This window comes from Ylistrum balloti, unplaced genomic scaffold (assembly GCF_031769215.1).
Source record: "Ylistrum balloti isolate Yb309-2 unplaced genomic scaffold, AGI_CSIRO_Ybal_v1 Utg370240, whole genome shotgun sequence".
Classification (NCBI taxonomy): Eukaryota; Metazoa; Mollusca; class Bivalvia; order Pectinida; family Pectinidae; genus Ylistrum; species Ylistrum balloti.
Genome location: NW_026782195.1, coordinates 1179588 through 1198976, shown reverse-complemented (window position 1 = coordinate 1198976; position 19389 = coordinate 1179588). Strand labels below are relative to the sequence as shown.

General features: G+C 34.6%; 1 protein-coding gene across 1 annotated transcript in view; it reads right to left on the bottom strand.

Annotated features, from left to right (window-relative positions):
- Positions 1–9174: 9174 nt before the first annotated feature.
- LOC132552202 (pyrethroid hydrolase Ces2e-like) overlaps positions 9175–19389 on the bottom strand; it is a 56216-nt gene continuing 46001 nt past the window's right edge. Inside the window, exons 5-11 of the mRNA XM_060216351.1 lie at positions 19089–19285; positions 17550–17694; positions 16696–16806; positions 16302–16375; positions 12729–12858; positions 11980–12115; positions 9175–9591 (exon numbers count right to left, since the gene is read on the bottom strand). Of these exons, the coding sequence (XP_060072334.1) occupies positions 9315–9591; positions 11980–12115; positions 12729–12858; positions 16302–16375; positions 16696–16806; positions 17550–17694; positions 19089–19285 (1070 nt within the window). The 3' untranslated portion in view covers positions 9175–9314. The remainder of the gene's footprint in view (positions 9592–11979; positions 12116–12728; positions 12859–16301; positions 16376–16695; positions 16807–17549; positions 17695–19088; positions 19286–19389) is intronic.

Below are 19389 nucleotides of genomic sequence, written 5' to 3'. Positions count from 1 at the left end.
TCAGAATGGTTCAACATGACGATTTAAAACGGAACGGTTTACATATTGCAGCTAGGTTTCGAACCCGGGACCTCTGACTTACTAATTTCGTGCTCAACCGATCGAGCTAAAGAGAAGTTCTCTCTAACCTAGCGGTATTTTCGGATAGTATTTACGAGGGTTACAATATAAACCACACTAAATAATGGAAAAATGATAACAGCACATGCAACCAGATGGCAGTTAATGATCACTATCTTAAAAAGTATATATTTACATCAGATTGGTTAACAGTTCGTTAATGTGGATAATATAGAATATGGAACTATAATTCAGATGTACCCCATGAAGCCCCGTTTGTATCGGATCGTTAGAGGCGACTAATTATAAACTTGAACTATTGTTTAAATGTTTGTATTAAAAATATTCACTGATAATTGATTAAAGTGTTATCAATCAGTTAATATCATATTGACCTCAGCCTAACAATTGGTTTCTATATGTACATGCTGATAGCTGAAATACGGTGAATTACATTAACAATGAATATATTAATAGTTATAATATATGGGTATAAATAGAACTTATAACTCACTTAGTCTTAAATAGTCGTTACTGGAGTCAGGCCTTTGGGCTTCTATGTTCAGATATAAATCCTTCGTTTTAATTATTAACTAGATATATTAGTAAAGTAACTAGATATATTAGTAAAGTGACTAGACATATGAATAAAGTAACTAGATATATTAGTAAAGTAATCTAGATATATATTAGTAATAGTAACTAGATATATTAGTATAGTATCAGTAAAGTAACTAGATATATCATAAAGTAACTAGATATATCAGTAAAGTAAAGTATTAAAAGTAACTAGATATATCTAGTATATCAGTAAAGTAACTAGATATATCAGTAAAGTAACTAGATATATTAGTAAAGTAACTAGATATATTAGTAAAGTAACTAGATATATTAGTAAAGTAACTAGATATATCAGTAAAGTAACTAGATATATCAGTAAAGTAACTAGATATATTAGTATATTAGTAACTACTAGATATATATAGAAAAGTAATTAGTAAAGTAACTAGATATATTAGTAAAGTAACTAGATCTATCAGTAAAAGTAACTAGATATATCAGTAAAGTAACTAGATATATCAGTAAAGTAACTAGACATATCAGTATATTAGTATACTAGATATATCAGTAAAGTAACTATTAGTAAAGATATATATCAGTAGTATATTAGTAAAGTAACTAGATATATCAGTAAAGTAACTAGATATATAAAGTAAAGATATATAGATATATTAGTAAAGTAACTAGATATATATATCAGTAAAGTAACTAGATATATCAGTAAAGTAACTAGATATATCAGTAAAGTAACTAGATATATTAGTAAAGTAACTAGATATATTAGTAAAGTAACTAGATATATTAGTAAAGTAACTAGATATATCTATATCAGTATATTAGTAACTAGATATATTAGTAAAGTAACTAGATATATCAGTATATCAGTAACTAGATATATTAGCAGTATATTAGGAACTAGATATAGCAGTAAAGTATCTAGATATATCAGTAAAGTAACTAGATATATCAGTAAAGTAACTATATATATAATTTGCCCATCTTCTGATACAATGCTTCAAGCACTCCCAGCTCTGTTGCCATAATGGGACATCTTGGTCCTATTTAACACGCATCTGTTACCGATAGTCGTTTTTTTCTCCAGCTCCAACGTCCATAATTTCCTAAGATAATCATTTCGTGGTGCTTGATGATTTAAGTATGGTAATCAGATCTCTTTTTATCGTATCTATTCGGTTTTATCTGCGGTAGATTTGAGTCATTGTTGAGTAGGGATATTGCTGGTAACATATTTCATTTACAAGACAATGCCTTTGAGAACATCAATGGAAACGTCACTCCTTTACTCTCAGGTGATCTCGAACCTCTGAGACAGCCTCTAATCCATCCTCGAATGTCTGTCCTGACTCCGGGTCTCTTTAGATCGAGAACCATGTCGCTTTAAGCTAGAGACTCTTTCGGCAGTTTCGCTGAAATCTAGGTCTGTGTTTCCTGGATCTCTAAACAGTCGGATCATTCTTAAAGGCATCCTCGCAGTTTGGTTGTACAATGATTGAAGGACGCAAAGAATTCTGATGGTTGTTACTTGTAACATACTACTGTGAGATTTTTCTCTGAGTCATTCTTGATAATCGATGTGACATCAGCTATCCAAAAAAATGGAAAATTGGAAATATCTTTTGTTCGTTTGGTTCGGATCTTTTATTCCACCCATGGTTCTTCTGGCCCTTGTATTTACTGAGATTCTCCTACCAAAATGCCTGTTTAGATCTTGTTTTTACTAGAATATCAGTTTGCGTCACTATTGGTGAAGTTGCTTTGTCGGTTGTCAAGACTACGAATACACAGAAACAAAGAAATCTTAAGAACGTTTTATCTTTTGGATTTGTCTGAACTCCCGTTCGGCCTTTTCACAATACTAACAAATAAGCTTTCATTTTTTTACTAGAAAGTTTTGGGGTTTGATTCTTTCTGTGAGCCTCCGTTTAAAATGTCCCCCGATCCCACCAGGCAAGCAATGATTTTGAGAGTCGTTATTTACTCAACAGCTACTAGTGTTTTTTATGTGAAGGTATGCTATGTTACTGTCGCCACCGAGTGCCAGTCCGAATTGGCTAGTTTTGGGAAGCAATGTTTCATGGTATGTGAATCTGCTGAATTGTTGATCATTTATCAATGAATTAACGCCATCCTTAAGACACGTTTTGACATGTCTATATACTTGTGAATTCGCTATTTCGTCATAGGAGAAGCCTCTAACTCCCCTGTGGAAATATGTATGGACTTTTGGTTGTATTTTATTTAACAGTTTACTCATATGGGTTATATTCAGTACTGAATGTCCATCTGGATTCAAAAAACTATATCTAGCTAGGAATTTCAATCAAAAAGTTTCGCATGGAAAAGGAATGGATCACTGAATTACATATCTGTCCATTTCATATGTGGAGTTATGATATGACGAAGGAGAGAACCATTCTTTCACCAGCTGTAACTACTACACCAACCATGACACATGGGATACCAGTATTGTTTCAAGTCACATAGCGTGGGATAATGATACAGAGAATGACGAATTTTGCTTCAAACGTTGAAGAATATGTACATGCTCCTGTAACCTATAGTTGGAGTGTATATACCGTCAGATGCATTACTTTGAAGACTGTATCTCGATATATTTTGAAGAGATTAAAAGTCCCCAGCCATACATAGGCAATGAATTTAAAGCAGAGGTCAATGACTTGTTAGGAATGCTACCATTTGAATATCATTTACACACAAAAGTGTTTAATCATTTTTCCAAGTATCATGGGATCAACAAGAAGAACAGAAAACTAAATAAATAATAGCTATTCGAAAACTGAAACCAGGGTCATGGAAATGGTTTCCCAGAGGTGGGAGTCATACATCAAATTCCATCCATCATACCCCCTCCGTCCTTCCACAATCTTTTCACATCATTGAAATCCGAAGTCAGGTTTAAATTAAATTTGTCAGAATAGCTTGTGAGGTGAAGTAGAAAGAATATTTCATTTGATGCTAAGATTTAATGGAAGTTCGTGATTAATGGATTTTTTCTTTCAAATTGTAATCGAATCCAAAACAAGAGAACCTTCGCAGTTGCGATGTTGCTTTAGAAAGTGACGTTGTAGATATTTTTCAAGATTTTCTCTTGTTCCTATATTTCCTATCATTGTCCTATCGGTGGTTGTTGGACAAGCCAAATTTACAAATATGCATTTAAAAAAATCTTTATCATCATTCCTGACTGACATGACCTAGTCCTTAAGGGTTTTTTATCATCGGATGTTTGGGACACTCGTGGTAGTTACCAGAGATTGCATTGATGGTTGAATGCAGGCTCCCCTTATACATAACAATATTAGATTCAACATGTAACATATATAGGGATGGATTAAAACATATGCCAACACAAAAATCAAAGTCAGGTACTCGGAGAACATGAATTTTTAACAGCGTGTGGTACTCCTACAGGTAAATAAAGGATAGTTTGAAGATAACGGCGGATCTAAAACACTAAGAACTAATGGTTTGTTTGTAATTAACATTCCATCTTGAATAATACGGCGATTAAATTTAAATAATATAGGAAATTAACGATATGAATCAAGATAAATATCAGCAGACGAAGATGGAGTGGTACCTGACCAAATACAATATAAGTTCACACAGGTGTACCTTTAATGCATGATTGTGCTGCTTGGCATGCGATCGGGTATTGTGCCTACGCGTGTTGTTAGCACGTGTATAATGTTGATACGTTTAAAGATCAGTTTACAAGATTTTTGTTTTCAACGAATTCTTGAATTGTAAGCTTGATTTGGCAACTAAAAGATACAATGTTGACATGTTGATGTACGGATGTCAAGTATTGTGTTTCCGATTTACTCGTGGAATGTTATAAAAAAAACATTCTGACGTTATCGATGTAGAACTTTGTCACGTTCTGTACAATAAACAGGACTTCTTCCAACCGTACATTGCTTAAACGTATATGTACTTTGACAAAGATCTATCTGGCTATCAGTAGGAAAGGAGACGTGTTACAGAGATCTATCAGCAGGAAAGGGGACGTGTTACAGAGATCTATCAGTAGGAAAGGGGACGTGTTACAGAGATCTATCAGTAGGAAAGGAGACGTGTTACATATATCTATCAGTAGGAAAGGAGACATGTTACAGAGATCTATCAGCAGGAAAGGAGACGTGTTACAGAGATCTATCAGTAGGAAAGGGGACGTGTTACAGAGATCTATCAGTAGGAAAGGAGACGTGTTACAGAGATCTATCAGTAGGAAAGGAGACGTGTTACAGAGATCTATCGGGCTATTAGTAGGAAAGGAGACGTGTTACAGAGATCTATCAGTAGGAAAGGAGACGTGTTACAGAGATCTATCTGGCTATTAGTAGGAAAGGAGACGTGTTACAGAGATCTATCAGTAGGAAAGGAGACGTATTACAGAGATCTATCTGACTATCAGTAGGAAAGGAGACGTGTTCCAGAGATCTATCAGTAGGAAAGGAGACGTGTTACAGAGATCTATCAGTAGGAAAGGAGACGTGTTACAGAGATCTATCTGGCTATCAGTAGGAAAGGAGACGTGCTACAGAGATCTATCAGTAGGAAAGGAGACGTGTTACAGAGATCTATCAGTAGGAAAGGAGACGTGTTACAGAGATCTATCTGGCTATCAGTAGGAAAGGAGACGTGTTACAGAGATCTATCAGTAGGAAAGGAGACGTGTTACAGAGATCTACCTGGCTATCAGTAGGAAAGGAGACGTGTTACAGAGATCTATCAGTTGGAACGGAGGCTTTTTAAAGAAGTTAATTTTGCTATCAGATGGGGATGACAATTGTAATAAACAAATCTCAGTGATCATGAGTTGAAAAGAAACCTTGTATCAGGTATATCTACCGAAAAGCTTAAAGGCAGAATGTAAAGCAACTCGACAAGAGAAAGTGTTTCAAAGGGAACGTTTTGACTGCTGTATATAAAGGATTGAAACACAGTATGAAGAAAAAGTACTTTATTTCACTTGTCTCTACAACAAGCATATATGAATATACATTTATACACAGTATAAACAAATAGAACACATATATTTCCAGAATTATACAAGATATACACATAACAACAACATCCTGATAATTGGCCCTGCTATGTTACTATTGGGGAGTTATACCTTCCAGTAACAGATCGAATATTTTGAAATAGAGAATGATCGACTCACCTGACCAATGATTTCTGTATGGGATAATAAAATTACCGTGTTCCATGCTTCAAGAAGAAACTGATATTCGTTATGCTATGATTATTGATTTATTGATGATAAATAAGTTTGATACTGTCTTTAATTCATTGGAATGAATTCATTTTTTTTGTAACGGTAATGTAGATTTCCAGAAACCAAGCAATATCAGATTAATTATCATTTAAAACAGAATGGCGTTCGTTCCTACCACCGCAGTGCAATGCAATAATAAATAGACTTTGTGTATTATAAACAAACATAACACATATAGTAATGTTAAACAAAAGAATGCTGATGCATACCAATTTAAGAAAATTCCCTAAATATGAGTTACATGTTGACTAGTTGTTTAACAGCGGTAAGATAACAAGCTGACGAAACGTGGAAAGCACATGCTATGTGCATTTGTTTTAATCTTTGCACAAGTAATGCTTTTGCCTAAAACGCTTAAACTATGCTATACTTCACTTACTTCCAAAGTTGCTTGATATGTTATTTACTCTTGGTTAGGTATGCATTTTGACATGCCTTGGGGATACATTGTTTTTGGCTTGAAATTTTGCTGGAGCACATTGCTGCATCATAGCTTATGTCATAAATCACAGCGTAACCATAGTTACAGGTATAGCTAACTACAATGATTACAATTTAATCTTAGTACAATAGCATGGTCTTATATATGTAACTCAAAGTTCACTCCGAAACCATGACCATAGATATCACTCACTGCGAAACCATAGCTTTATATATACATAGTTCACTATAAATTCATTTATAGCTAAGTTCACTCTGAAACCATAGTTGTAGATATAGCTCAATGCTAATAAGCACGAGTTTAGATTTAGCTCAATGCTAATAAGCACGAGTTTATATTTAGCTCAATGCGAATAAGCACGAGTTAAGATATAGCTCAATGTGAATAAGCACGAGTTAAGATATAGCTCAATGCGAATAAGCACGAGTTTAGATATAGCTCAATGCTAACAAGCACGAGTTTAGTTATAGCTCAATGGAAATAAGCACGAGTTTAGATTTAGCTCAATGCGAATAAGCTTGAGTTTAGATATAACTCAATGCGACAACATTATTGTAAAACATAATGCGACATCACCGTTGTCAATGAGTCCTTTGCTGCTACATGTTGGTAACTGTAAGTGACAAGAAAAAAAGCTGACAATATTTTCTCATAAAGTTGTTCATAGGTAATGGCATTTTGCTTTAATATATATGACAGATAATGATAAATATTTAAGATCTTCATTACAAGTAGCAATGCTATGAGATAGAGACAACATCGATGGTGATATACGTACTGTTCTGAAGAACATTGATAACAACATTTGATATAACGTGCATATTTACATTGAACAGACTCGTCTTTTGCAGGACAAATTACTGGAGAAAAGGTAATTTTCAAACCATTCGTCAATGATGTTTAAAACCACTTAGATATTTTATATAAATCCGCGGGACGAAATTCGAAATATATGATAGAGTTCACGGATATAATTTTCAGTTTTCCAGAAAATAACAACATAACATTATTTCAGTCGATTTAAATATTTATGAATAGGAGAAATGTGAAAAACCCTCAAACAAACACAGGAAGAGGTCAACAACACTTGTTCCCTGTTATACCCAGACAAGGGACGGTCTTTAGCCACTTATATGTGTGTGACATTAACAGTGGACAATGATTTTGACCGATGCTCTATGTATTTATAATATAAGGAGAGTTATGGTGAAAATCTTCCTGAATCGATATTGATCTAGATCTCTGATCGCTCATGCTATATGTGAACATTTCCAAATTAGTTTAATGGTTAAAGGTCAGACTGTCAGATAGTTGGAAGGAGTGTGGCGATGAAATTCCATTTTTTTTATGAAAACGATTTTGATCCGTTATGCATACATACAAAATTTTCCACCAGTTGTCTGAAAGAAATCAATTTGTTGGTTTTTTTTTAATTCAAATTTTTTCCTAGCAGGGTTATGATCAATTTGTTCAACAATTTGATGATCAGAATCGCTGAAGTATATATTTTTTTTTTATAATTTACAGTTGTATTACAGAAAACTAAAAACAGTAAAGAAAACAGCAGCAGATAAAAAATTAATTGAGAAAAAATTTCTACCCTTTTTTTAACAATATCGACACACAGATAATAAACAACAATAACCAGAGTCGCCAAAGAGGAGACATTGGTGTTGATGTTTACTTATATTTGACAAAAAATTTGGAAAAATTCTAGATGAAACGACGCCATGTCATCTTTTCTTTTAAACGTTGATCTGGGAATTTCATTTTGAAATCTGGAGACATTTTTATTTGTTAGAAAGAAAAGATGAAAAAACTAATGAATTAATAATTAAGAAAAACATGAAAAATAAACATAAATTAATCTGCATCTTGTGTTCGTTGATACAGCTAAACGAGTAATATACAATTATAAATATTTGTATAATGAAATATGACTTATTAACTGTACAGGTAAATTAACGAATTGTTACAAATATATTTTGTATTGATATACATGATAACGTATTGTACATATACAGGTAAAAACCACAACCTATCAATACATATAAAATTATAACTAAATTACAAATAACATAACACAATTAAAGATAAATACATTTCCGTTGATAACCTTGAATTTCAAACTGTTAACAACATACACATAAACTTGTTCAGTTTAGTAGAATTCTGCTATACATGATCAATACCCAGTTAGAAAGTGGTAAAAAACTAATTGTTATATAATATAAAAATGCGAATGAAAAAATGACTGCCAAACGAAATTAAGAACATTTTGAAGCATTAACATAAACTCAGTTTTTGCAAAAATTTTGATAAAATCAGTTGATATTACGTATATGGTTTCATTTTCTGAAGCCTATGGCTAAAATAATTCATAGTGTTATGACAAATGTCTTGGATGTGACATTCCAACACTATTGCGTAAACTACTAAAGTTAGACACTTCTGATTCTGAAAGTTATTGTATTGATGCTAATGATACTGTAGCTTGTGTTAACATGATATTTTCTAATTGTCTATTGTTCTTAGTTTTCCAGTCTCCGGCAAATAAAATAGGTGCATTACACGAGTCATAACACTCGTATCCGTAACGGAGTATCAACATAGGTAGACCGATACCATCGATCTGTCTCGATGTTAAAGCTGATCGCCATATCTACTGGCATTACGTCTGGGTCGTATATACTGTTACAGCGACAGACAGACATCTCGGACAATGATGGACCGGACATAACTGGTCAGTTTCCAGTAAGAGTCCAACGCTTTATTGCTTTCCGAGACAGTCTCTGGCAAATTGATGAATACGCATGGTGCACTTGTGCCATTTTGCAGCACCCTATTTTCAATAATTGAATTTCATGTATTTTATGAAGGTGGAAATATATAAAAATATTCAACAGTACAAAGCCATGTGAATCATCAGCTGTCTAGTCCACGCCCCACACACCACACAGATAATAGTAAGGATATTGACAGGAGGACGTAGTCTACATATAAGGACAAGCCACTGGCGGAACAGATACAGCCAGACTTGTCCATCTGAGGTAGAAATGTGTTCCAAAATGCCATTTTTCTAGGCTTGAAGTTGGGGTGGGCTTGGATGTTCAGTTTCTCTTCGTCCAAGAGTAGACGATTAATGGAGCGCGTTGACGTGTTGTAGATAAGGTACGGTGTCTCTCCGTCCAGGGTCAGGAATCTAAACAATAAAACAATATAATCAATATCACTGAGCACCTTTTGTCAAGGATGTAAAGCTGCTTGTCTGCCATTTCGATACCTCTGGTTAATTCTGTTTTACAGTAACACAAGGTTGGAGTGGTCACACAAGGTGTATCAAAATTTATCAAGAGAGTTACATAGTTTGGCAATTCTTCAAATTTAAATAAATTTAAAAGGCTACTGAAACATAAAATAAATAAAGTAAATCTAAATGTGTTTTATTTCTTTAATGTAGAATTAATCATCAATAAAATGATGGCTGTGTGCAGGTCTGGGGTTAAAGCTAGGTACATGACGACATAAGGAATCAAAACATCACAGGAAAGTCTCTAGTACAATTAATATCACTTGTGTCAGCATCACCACAATGGTTAGAGTCTGAATGTATAACAACCAAATTGTGGAAAGTTTGAGGCGACGTTCTGCAAGCTAAGCTATCTTTAAGATTGCAAATGGTAGATACTGCTGTGGACCAAGTGCCACGTTTTAATTCATTCGCAAAATTCGCAATAAAAACATGAAAAACCTTTTTTTTTGAGATTATTTAAGAATTTGTTGAAGAGTACAACTCCACTTGTAGAATTAAATACTTTTTTCGGTCAACTTGGATTCCTCAGGCGCTTTCTATGTTACAAAATATAGGCATTTATTATCACTGACAAATCCTAGAAGGACTGTATAATTTATCATTTGGATTTAATTAATTAAATCTGGCGGCCAGGCTTTGTCAGACATGAGTGGTATACCTTCTACAAAGCCAATCCCACTAAAGAGCTCCATAGTCCACAGGTCTATCGCACTAACACATCTAGTCTGAATAATTTGTTGTCATATTGAATAACTAACAATATCCTCAATAATCGAAACCTTGTGCTATTTAACAATGGGAGCATTTTATAGGAGTAATGATAACATTAACGTATAGATAGGTGAGTAATGAATCTCCTTCCTACTTCACAGGAGAAATATACAAACATGCAACCGCGATGGGAAATAGAAAATAATTAAATGCATGCACATGTAGGTATTTCTTCAGAACAATTATCGTTTATTGTAACATAGTGCAAATTGTATCCTTCCAGTGATAATAGGACTTTAAGATATTTTCGACAACACGTTCTATCCTGCAGTTTACAAAGGGACATGGTCATAATTATCATAAACAATATGAAACAAAAGGAAAACGTGAAATTACCACAATAAGGCTAGCTTTTATCTCATTGCCAGATAAAACCAATTCACGTCAGGTAGTTTATATATGAGAGTTATATCCCCTTTCTTTGTTGATGTTGATTCGTTGACTAGACGTCAGTTACAGCGAGATAGTCGTAAACATATTTTGGTTACTGTTAAGAAATCTTTACGCTACAAGAAGGCGAATCTTCCATTTCTTTACAGTGTAAATTTATTTAAAGTGTTTTATCTACAAGATCTCAATCACTGAAATCCGTTGTTCTCATAATGTGTAAATGAAGGAAACTGTTTGCACGAATCATGCCAAAATTTAAGCATTGTTCACTGTTTAGAAGTCAGATTTGACAGTGAGATATATTACTACAGGCTTATTATCTCTCTATTGGAGATCGTATGAATGAAACAATGTTAGCGAACACTTATTGGGCACATCGGTAAGTCCACAAAGAATACTTGCAGAGTATCTCTTAAGAATTCTTTATAGATATAAATCAGTTTAAACCAGATTAGGTTACAATTCCTTGACACGTGACCTTTTTCCGTCGATATCAAAGGAGCAATCACTTTTTATAAGGCCATCTAACAGCATGACTTCGCTGACCTTTGACCTGTAAATGCTTCATACCACATTTTGGTAATTTTTTTGAAACAATATCCCTTCCATCGAGTCACGCACCTCTTCCTCACAGAAGCCAAATATTTCATTCATAACACCAAAGCCTTTTATCTCAAGGATGTGGTGTCTTATCGACATACAATGTATATTACATTGCATAATTTCTCAACACTTTGTAATATATGAGCTTAAATCAAGAAGTGAATTAATACGAAAACCTAGAGAATGGGATGACTTGCCGTTTTCGTAGAAACATACGATATATGCATAAGTTTGCAATTAAAATGCATAAATTGGAAATAAACACTTGTTTTGTCAAGAAATTCCAACTTGGGTGTTTTGAGGGGCAAACACTTATCATTTACTGAGTTAAAGGACATGGATATTGAAATTACTGAACATGAACCGTAAGCGAGTATTTCCGTAAGGTGATCAAATATCGATATATAAACACGATAGAAGGAAGACTGACCAATTTCAGCCAAATCAATATATTTTTTAGATATGTGGGCGGGTTTTGCAGAATATTTATGAAAAAAAATCATTTCTACACACCCATGTTTTACGAAGTTACTCCATAGAGTCATCACGGTGCGACTGGCCTGTTTGTCCGTCTCGCTATACGTGTAAAGGGGGTGTCCGACTAATGGAGCTCCGAATATGTAAAACAAGTCTCGGCCATGCGGAACACCTGTTGATAAACAATACAGTAAAACAGCAAAATATATTTGATTCATTTTGAACGGTACAGATGACTAATAAGTTACGTTACAATATGTTTTTGGTCATTAGACTTGTTGTATTTTCGAGGTGAAGTCTAGTGAAGAGTAGAAAAACTACGACAGGCAATACATTGCAGAGCGATCATGAACATCCATATAAGTTTATCAGGCAACCTAGATGGCGAGTGGATATGTTTTGGTACAATATGAACATTAACTTTATTTTTGATTTACAATTTTTTTTGGTAATAATTGAAGAAAATGATATATTATGAACTAAATGACTTCAATATATAACCATACTTTAACACATATACAAATATGTATTTGAAAAAAAGAGTTTTTACACATCGCTAACGGACTCGGGTAAAACATTTAACCATTTAGAAAACATGCTAATGTACGGCATAAACAAAACAGTCGTCTACAAAATGTTAGCGAACATTAATAGCACCGACCTCAGCTCGGATAATTTCAAATGATAACTTTGTGGCGTCATTCTAAAACGTTAATATACTGACATTGTAACGTTACTGTGGTCTGTTGGTGGCATTCAGTAATAATGCTGGTATAATATCATACCCTTCCATTTTGGTCCTGGTGCAAGATGAGATGTGTGCTCAAATCGGAATAGAAACAAGCGTCTCGTCCATTCTGCCATCATGTTGGCCATGTTAATCATTGGGGCGACAAAAACCAGATCACTCTCCATCTAAAAGGAGGACATATCGATTTATTAAAATCACTAACCATATACTTTGTTGCAACACCTCTATAAATCAAAAACATTGATTTAGAAAATAGCGTTGTCTCTAGCTTCTGTAAGATTCCATGACAGATACGTCCTCCAAGTAATGTACCTTAACCAGTGATTGCCACTAACAGTGTTTAGATTTTTCCGTACAGACAGCAGATAAGACAAATGCAGTCAGTAGCTTATAGAATGGTTTGGAACTGTTGAAAAAACACCAAGAAAAAACTAACATGTACATAATCATTATACAAACTAAAATTCCGTAAAACAATGGCAAGATATGTTCAAGTGAAAGATTTATACGAAGACTCTGGAAAAGTACGAAGGGAATAAGACCAGATGTTTCGAAGAGCAAGCGTCTTCTATTTCATCGACGACACCTGCCATGTAAATCTTGATCAATCCAATTAAGTAACGTCACGTTTTCAAATGATAACAACAATAACAGACAAACTAACGAGCATCAAACACCAGTAGCTTCATATCACACAAAGAAACAGAATATTTCACAATGAAATCACTATGACGACCATGATTTTCATCAACCTGCATCTTTTGAAATCCTGTGTTACGAGTTCGCCAGTTTTCCCACCGAGAGAAAAATGACATTTCTGTTTCTGGAATCGGTGCTTTCTGTGAAAAGTCAGCATTTCTGATAAAAACTGGTGACATCTTCGCTTGACACATGTTTTATGAATGATTTACTTATCAAGACGACCAACTAAATAGATACCTATGTAACCAGTATACCAATGACGCAAGACCGAAAAATCTGATTGCCTACCATTCTGTGTCTTTATAACAACAATGAAACATAACAACGCATTTCACTACATAAATAAACTTTTCAAGTTATATATATCATCATTATTTTATAAATCTGATACAAAGTAAACAGTAAAATCATGGAAAACTCATTGTCGTTGAATTTCTGCATCATATGGTAAATGTAATGCAGTTAGCTACTACAGTTAGCTACAGAAGAGTTTGAGGTGGCAGAATAGATCAAAGGTCAAATAAAAAGGACGCTTTCACTTGACCAGGGTCAATTTAGTATAACAAATATCAAAGAATTATATTACATTGTGGTACAGTGTTAATTTCATTTCAATATATTTTTCCCCAAAATTACGACCCGTCTCTCCAAAATATCAGAAAGTAGTTTCAGTAATTGCAGACGCTTAAAACAAAAGGAAATGTGAAAATTTGACATGACCAAGACTACTTGAGAACTGTGGATGTGAAGATAAATATATATTGCGCTACAAAGTGTAATCAATCACAGAGTCTATAATAGTCTACCTGTCCATTTTACAAAACGTTTTATCAAGGAATTACACTACTGTCCTGGTTTTATTTATGTAAGCCATATTGTCTTTTCTAATGAAAAAAATTCTGAATTTATTCCAAATCTTTTGTTCATTTGAACTCTCTCCGACAAACTTTGGTGAAATATTTACTCCTTGAACATAATTAACATTCAGTATTTCAGCATTACGTTCACCCTTTCGTTATTCTACCTGTTCTAAATATCGGGTTTTACCTTGATTCATGTGTCTTGTTAATCAGAACACAAACTTTCAGTGGAGATAAAATGTTCTGTTAATTTACTTGAGTAGATTTGATCTGTCATAAAAGTGTCTCAAATTCCAATCGATTTATCAATTTCCATTAAAAACCAATAGGTGTACCAATACAAGATCTAACTATCTAACTAAATTATTTTCCAGCAGAACGTTTCAGTACATGGTTTTATGGAGGGATTAGGGACTGCTGGTACGACTCCTTCATAGCTTTGGTGACTCCGCTGATCCAGTCTTATTCAAGCAAAACTCGAGTCAGACATTCTGATACAAATTGTATACCCGATAGTACAATATCCATTTTACCTAATTTCTACATATGATTGACCATTTTCTCCAACCTCTTGCATATTAAGTAAACATATTGTTGATAAAACAACAACAATGCTGAATATAGCACTATATCGAGGTCGCATACACATGGGCTGAAGCCATATTTAGTATGATGAAATTAAATTACGATATACAATAGGTATACCTAACCTTCTGTATAGTTACAAAGTCGTGTTTTATTCTTTTCCTGTACCATTTCAACAAGAGGTTGAATTATTATTTTTCTCTCACCCTGCTGGCTAGTCTCATAACGTATGTGTTTTTGTTGTCCCACTGTTTCGCTTTGTAGACGTGACGTCCAAGATACAAAAGAAATTGTTCTTGTCATGTCATTTTAATACTCTGACAGGGAAATCCTTAATCTCGAACCAAAGGTGAGACAAAGAAATCTAACACCGAATAAACTTCATGGATAAACCTGTCCAGAGTGAGAGACACGTGTGTTCTACATAAATATGCAAAGGCTGGAGATCCATTTAATGCGTCTATTGGTGTAATAAGCATCCAACTTAAACGGATTTTACTTCCAATGCAAACGTTCTGTGTCCATTACCAACTGCATTGGTCTGTAAAATGTTAAACAAAGGAAAAGCAGATAGACAAAGGATCAAGCATAATTATTACACATTTATACGTCGACAATAGTAGCGTGCAAAATCAGTGATGATCTGTTGTGTAAGAATTGAATTGGCGTCAGTTGGTTAATTTTCTAGTAGGATATCATCACTTTCATCTACTGGTATCATGGATAGCTCCCCATACCATTCCCATTTCTTGACGTATCGTTGATTAGATCTGAAGACGTCGAAGGCCTTGCTTTGATGTGAAGTGTCAGTTTAGAAGTAAATACCAGAGAGCTTCCGTATAATCTCCGTGAAATGATACCGCATCACTTCCCCTTGAACATTGTGATAACACGTTCACACGTATTCAAGATCCAAATGGCTTCCACCATGTTATGAACACTTAATAATTGCACATGCGGCTATTCCAACGGATGGTTGTGTTCCTATCTGTCAGTCCTAATGAGGTGGTAGAATTTTATAGTAAGCCCAATGTGAAATTTATTATGATTTTATATTAGTCAAAGTGACGACATACCAGCCATCGAGGTAATGGTGTCAATTCTATTAACCCCCTGATTATATTATCTAAAACGACAGGAAATCTTAATAAAATATGTCCAAAAATTTCATTTCAAAAAAGAGATTACGAGTTCTTTTATTAAAGAACAATTCACAAAGCTTACTCTATCATCTAACTAACGTAATACATTTTTTAGATATGCGTTTACTTTGAATAGCATTAAAAGCGATAAGGTCACACATCTGAATCTCAAGTATTCGAGAAGTTCTCACAGAAGCAAGAAGACATAGATTCATTATAACAGTTAAGCAAATACAGGACAAATATAGTTCTGACCACACTTCTAATAGATGTGTTTACCTAGACTTTAATTAGTCGTTATACAATACAAAACAGTACCTCGATAAAGTTGAGAAGGGACTCATTCTCTCGGCGGAGGTAGTTCCAGTTAGAGTACTCATGCAGGATCAATTCTGCAACAAATAGTTCGGCACTTTTATAAAATCATTAAAATGTCGGCTGAGAGCTCAGGCATCTTACCACTGGAACATTTTCTATATTAAATGTTAAGATAAATGTCAAATTAACGTTATCCAGGAAACTGGTTATTTCCGTTGTAGAGGCTAGAAGAAAGGAGCTTCTTGTTAATGCATCCCCTGTTAAAAATTGATGATATCGGTAACGCCCTATGTTAAATGAAGAAAAAACACCAAAAAAAAATCTCAAGTACTATTCAAAGTTTGAAAATAGCGAGACAGTTTCAAGGAGAAATGGAAATTACATTGTTTTGTACCTGTAAGGCCACAAACGTTAGGAAATGCTGATTTGTAAAGCTGTAACACTTTCTTAAACATTTCTTTTGAAAATTCCTCCTTTTTATCATACTGGTCCAGAAGTACTTGAGCTGAAAATGAAAAACCGACAAAATTAATTCATCTAGAAACCGACGGCATTGATGAAGTTCATCGATAAATGAACCGCATGGGGCATAAGTAAATATATAAACGGATGAAATATCGTAGTTCAGGAATGCTGAAGTTACACAAGACACAAGTGTATATAGAAGCTATTGTACTATCGAAGGTGGTTTAAAGAAAAGTTACATAAGGCACACGTAAACATGGAATATTTTGAATGTCGAAGGCCAGATAAAGAAAAAAAACTCGAGAAACAAGTTTATGTATATGTAGAATGAGGTGAAATGTCGAAGATCAAGCATAAGTAAAGGACATCGTTGGTCGTGTATTCTAAAAAGTTGCTTTGAGAGTATGGAGCGGAGCTTTGAAATATTAATAATACATACTTTGATGGTAACCAGTAATCAGATATATTTAAAAGGTGGATTTTTAACAATTGAATTGACAAACTGTTAAACAATTTTCTTGTCGGAGCCCCTTCGCAAATTAGGTTGGGAAACATATTTAACTTTAAGCAAAAATAGCTTGTGATGTAATCATTGCCTGAACACATCAAAGGAAGTACGAAATTGTACAGGCAAACACTAGAGGATCCCTCTAACAAATCTTGGATGATTAATTTGAGATTTGCGATAAGATGTAACCGCTTCAACGACGTGTAAGACCACCAGACTCTAGCCTAGATCATTGCATGTAATGCTTCATTTTAAAACAAAATCTATTTGTCTACCATGTTCTGAACCCTCATCTCTGGTGAAAGACATCAGATAGGCCTCGCCATGGAATCTGCCTGTCTGGAACGTCATTTCCGGTCTCTCCTTTAGATAGTAACCATCAACGACGGCGGGAAAGGTTATCAGGTTACTTGCTGTCGTCTGTAAGGAAACTAGAAATTAGTTTAAACCAAATCTAAATGTCTTAGTCCTCTCATATCCAAAAGAGTATAATCCCTTTGGTGATATCAACGCACGGAGTCATGATGTAAATACAACGGATCAGTGTGTACCGGAAACATGAGCGTGGCGGTTTCATCGTATATAGGTGTAGCTGATAAATGACTTAGCAATTAATTTTTTTTAAAAAATCAATTTACATCGGATATCATAGACGAGGCCAAAACAAAAATTGTCATACGTAAAATATCGTAATATCAACCTAGCCTATGTGTTATGATCGGCTATCACCTCTCAAGCGATTACAACCAAAAACTCGTTGCTGACAGCGTGTTTGTAATTTGATATAAGCAAACCCATCCGTCTTTATCATATCGATCTAAATGTCTTAGTGAACCGGTTGTTTTTAATACAATTGTCGAAGAAAGCCGAAAACTTCTTTTTAATAAAAGCAATTCTGTGTTGCATTATAAGAACGAAAGCTTCCACTTGAGATCACTAACTGTACAAAGGAATGCTAGAGGTACCTACAATGACTTAGAGTACAGAGGAACGCTAAAGGTACCTACAATGACTTAGAGTACAGAGGAACGCTAGAGGTACTTACAATGACTTAGAGTACAGAGGAACGCAACGCTAGAGGTACCTACAATGACTTAGAGTACAGAGGAACGCTAGAGGTACCTACAATGACTTAGAGTACAGAGGAACGCTAGAGGTACCTACAATGACTTAGAGTACAGAGGAACGCTAGAGGTACCTACAATGACTTAGAGTACAGAGGAACGCTAGAGGTACCTACAATGACTTAGAGTACAGAGGAACGCTAGAGGTACCTACAATGACTTAGAGTACAGAGGAACGCTAGAGGTACCTACAATGACTTAGAGTACAGAGGAACGCTAGAGGTACCTACAATGACTTAGAGTACAGAGGAACGCTAGAGGTACTTACAATGACTTAGAGTACAGAGGAACGCTAGAGGTACCTACAATGACTTAGAGTACAGAGGAACGCTAGAGGTACCTACAATGACTTAGAGTACAGAGGAACGCTAGAGGTACCTACAATGACTTAGAGTACAGAGGAACGCTAGAGGTACCTACAATGACTTAGAGTACAGAGGAACGCTAAAAGAATCATATTGAATATTACACCAGGTAAAAATTTGGAAATGTTATTATTTCCGTATATTATTTTAGGCCAAACTCGACTTATCTGTTTAACTTCCATATCTTATCAGATTAAACCGCTTGTTGCATTTCCATAAACATGAATATTTTCAATTTGGAGCAAATTTATATCTTAACTGTGCCATGATTTAAAGACTAAAATCAAGTGTGAAATATTGATAGAATAAATGAGTAAATATTTACCCTTCCTGGTATAAACCTGATCTGGCTCATGGGCAGCTCCTTCAGGAACTGTTTATAGTCTACGGAGTTGGAGCCCGAGGGACACCAGTAATCCTGACAAGTCAGATTTACATTGTATCCCTTTTTCCAGGAAGATTTCGCCATGGCCCAGAAAGCCAAAGGTGATCCGCTCTGTATGACGGCATACTGGAATAAACCTATAAAATGATACGATTGTTGAATGTGTTTGAAGAAAATGTCCTAATTTGTCTAATTTACCCGTCATTTACAAAAAATGATTTTGATTCATATAGCAAATGTC